General features: G+C 43.9%; 1 protein-coding gene across 1 annotated transcript; it reads left to right on the forward strand.

Moving 5' to 3' along the window:
* Positions 1 to 645: 645 nt before the first annotated feature.
* Positions 646 to 1,171, forward strand: SARC_15938 (hypothetical protein; the record flags this gene model as incomplete). The annotated part of the gene is made up of 2 exons (XM_014289948.1): positions 646 to 782; positions 1,043 to 1,171. Coding segments are annotated over 2 exons (266 nt in total), but the record flags the coding sequence as incomplete, so codon positions are not given.
* Between the last annotated feature and the right edge of the window lie 342 nt (positions 1,172 to 1,513).

The raw sequence follows: 1,513 nt of genomic DNA on the forward strand, positions 1-1,513 counted from the left end.
CCGATGTCTTCTTAGGTCAGTGAGTCGTGTGTTGTCTTAACGTGAAGCCGATGTCTTCTTAGGTCAGTGAGTCGTGTGTTGTCTTAAAGTGAAGCCGATGTCTTCTTAGGTCAGTAAGTCGTGTGTTGTCTTGAGTGAAGCCGATATCTTCTTAGGTCAGTGAATCGTGTGTTGTCTTAGAGCGAAGCCGATGTCTTCTTAGGTCAGTGAGTCGTGTGTTGTCTTAGAGTGAAGCCGATGTCTTCTTAGGTCAGTGAGTCGTGTGTTGTCTTGAGTGAAGCCGATGTCTTCGTAGGTCAGTGAGTCGTGTGTTGTCTTAGAGTGAAGCCGATGTCTTGTTAGGTCAGTGAGTCGTGTGTTGTTTCAGAGTGAAGCCGATGTCTTCTTAGGCCAGTGAGTCGTGTGTTGTCTCAGAGTGCTAGTGCGTCTAATCACGTACTAGACAGTCTATCCCACCCACCACTAGTCCATCTCTCCTCACCGGTTCATTCCCACCCGCTGCCTTGTACGCCTACAGAAAAGAGAGAGAAGTCGGAAGTGCTGAGGAATGCGCTGGTGTGTGTCATGCTGCGCCTGCTAGAGTACCACAGTGGTGTTATCTTCTTGACCTCCAACCGAGTGACTCACCTGGATCCGGCCGTGCAGAGTCGAGTGACGCTTGCCCTATTGGACCGGTCCTCTTGGGAGAAGGTCTGGACGCTGCTGGGCAGGCCGCAGGGCTTACTGACATTACAAATGAGCAGTATCAGCTGCTGAGTGAACAGGGAGTCAACGGCAGACAGGTATGTCTGTTGCAGATGAGGGTCATCGCAGTCTCTGCGGTTGAATATATGGTGATTATATATTTAATTTAAAGTAATTATAAGAGTTAGTATATTTAAAGCTAATATATATTTAATATTATATACTTAATATAAAGTAGTTATATGAGTTAGTATATTTTAAATATAGGGTGTGGAAGATGATGTCGCAAGTAGGCATTTATTAATTGTTGTATCTAATGCTTTGATTTAACGCGTACTTCTTGTACTTACTCCCACAGATCAAGAATTCGATCCGTTTAGCCCAAGCGCTTGCTAAGTTTCGCAATGTAGTGACCACGCTTGAGCATCTGCAACTGACTGTGAAGATGCAGATGGACCTCACAGCCGACACAGACGAGACGTGGTAGTTGCTATGTACCTGTGGAAGTGCTTAAGCCGCTCCTTCCAGGTTCGGCAAGATGACTTAGGGTTTTAAGGTTATAGGGTTTCAGCAGACTTTGTTCATTGTTAAAGTATGAGTTACTCCACATACTCATGGAGTGGTTGTGCTATCTGGCATTGAATAAATCGTTCTGTGCAACGGAACACAATTGCAATAGCGCTGTAGTGGCGACCTATCAATTGTATAAGGATTCAATATCGCCTTTGATTGATTCCAGACGTCTTACTGACGATATTCTCTCTCTTATATCATCTGACATAAATTTTATAAAACCCAATATATATATATATATATATGTATATATTTC

The sequence above is a fragment of the Sphaeroforma arctica genome (assembly GCF_001186125.1).
Source record: "Sphaeroforma arctica JP610 unplaced genomic scaffold supercont1.7024, whole genome shotgun sequence".
Lineage (NCBI taxonomy): Eukaryota > Ichthyosporea > Ichthyophonida > Sphaeroforma > Sphaeroforma arctica.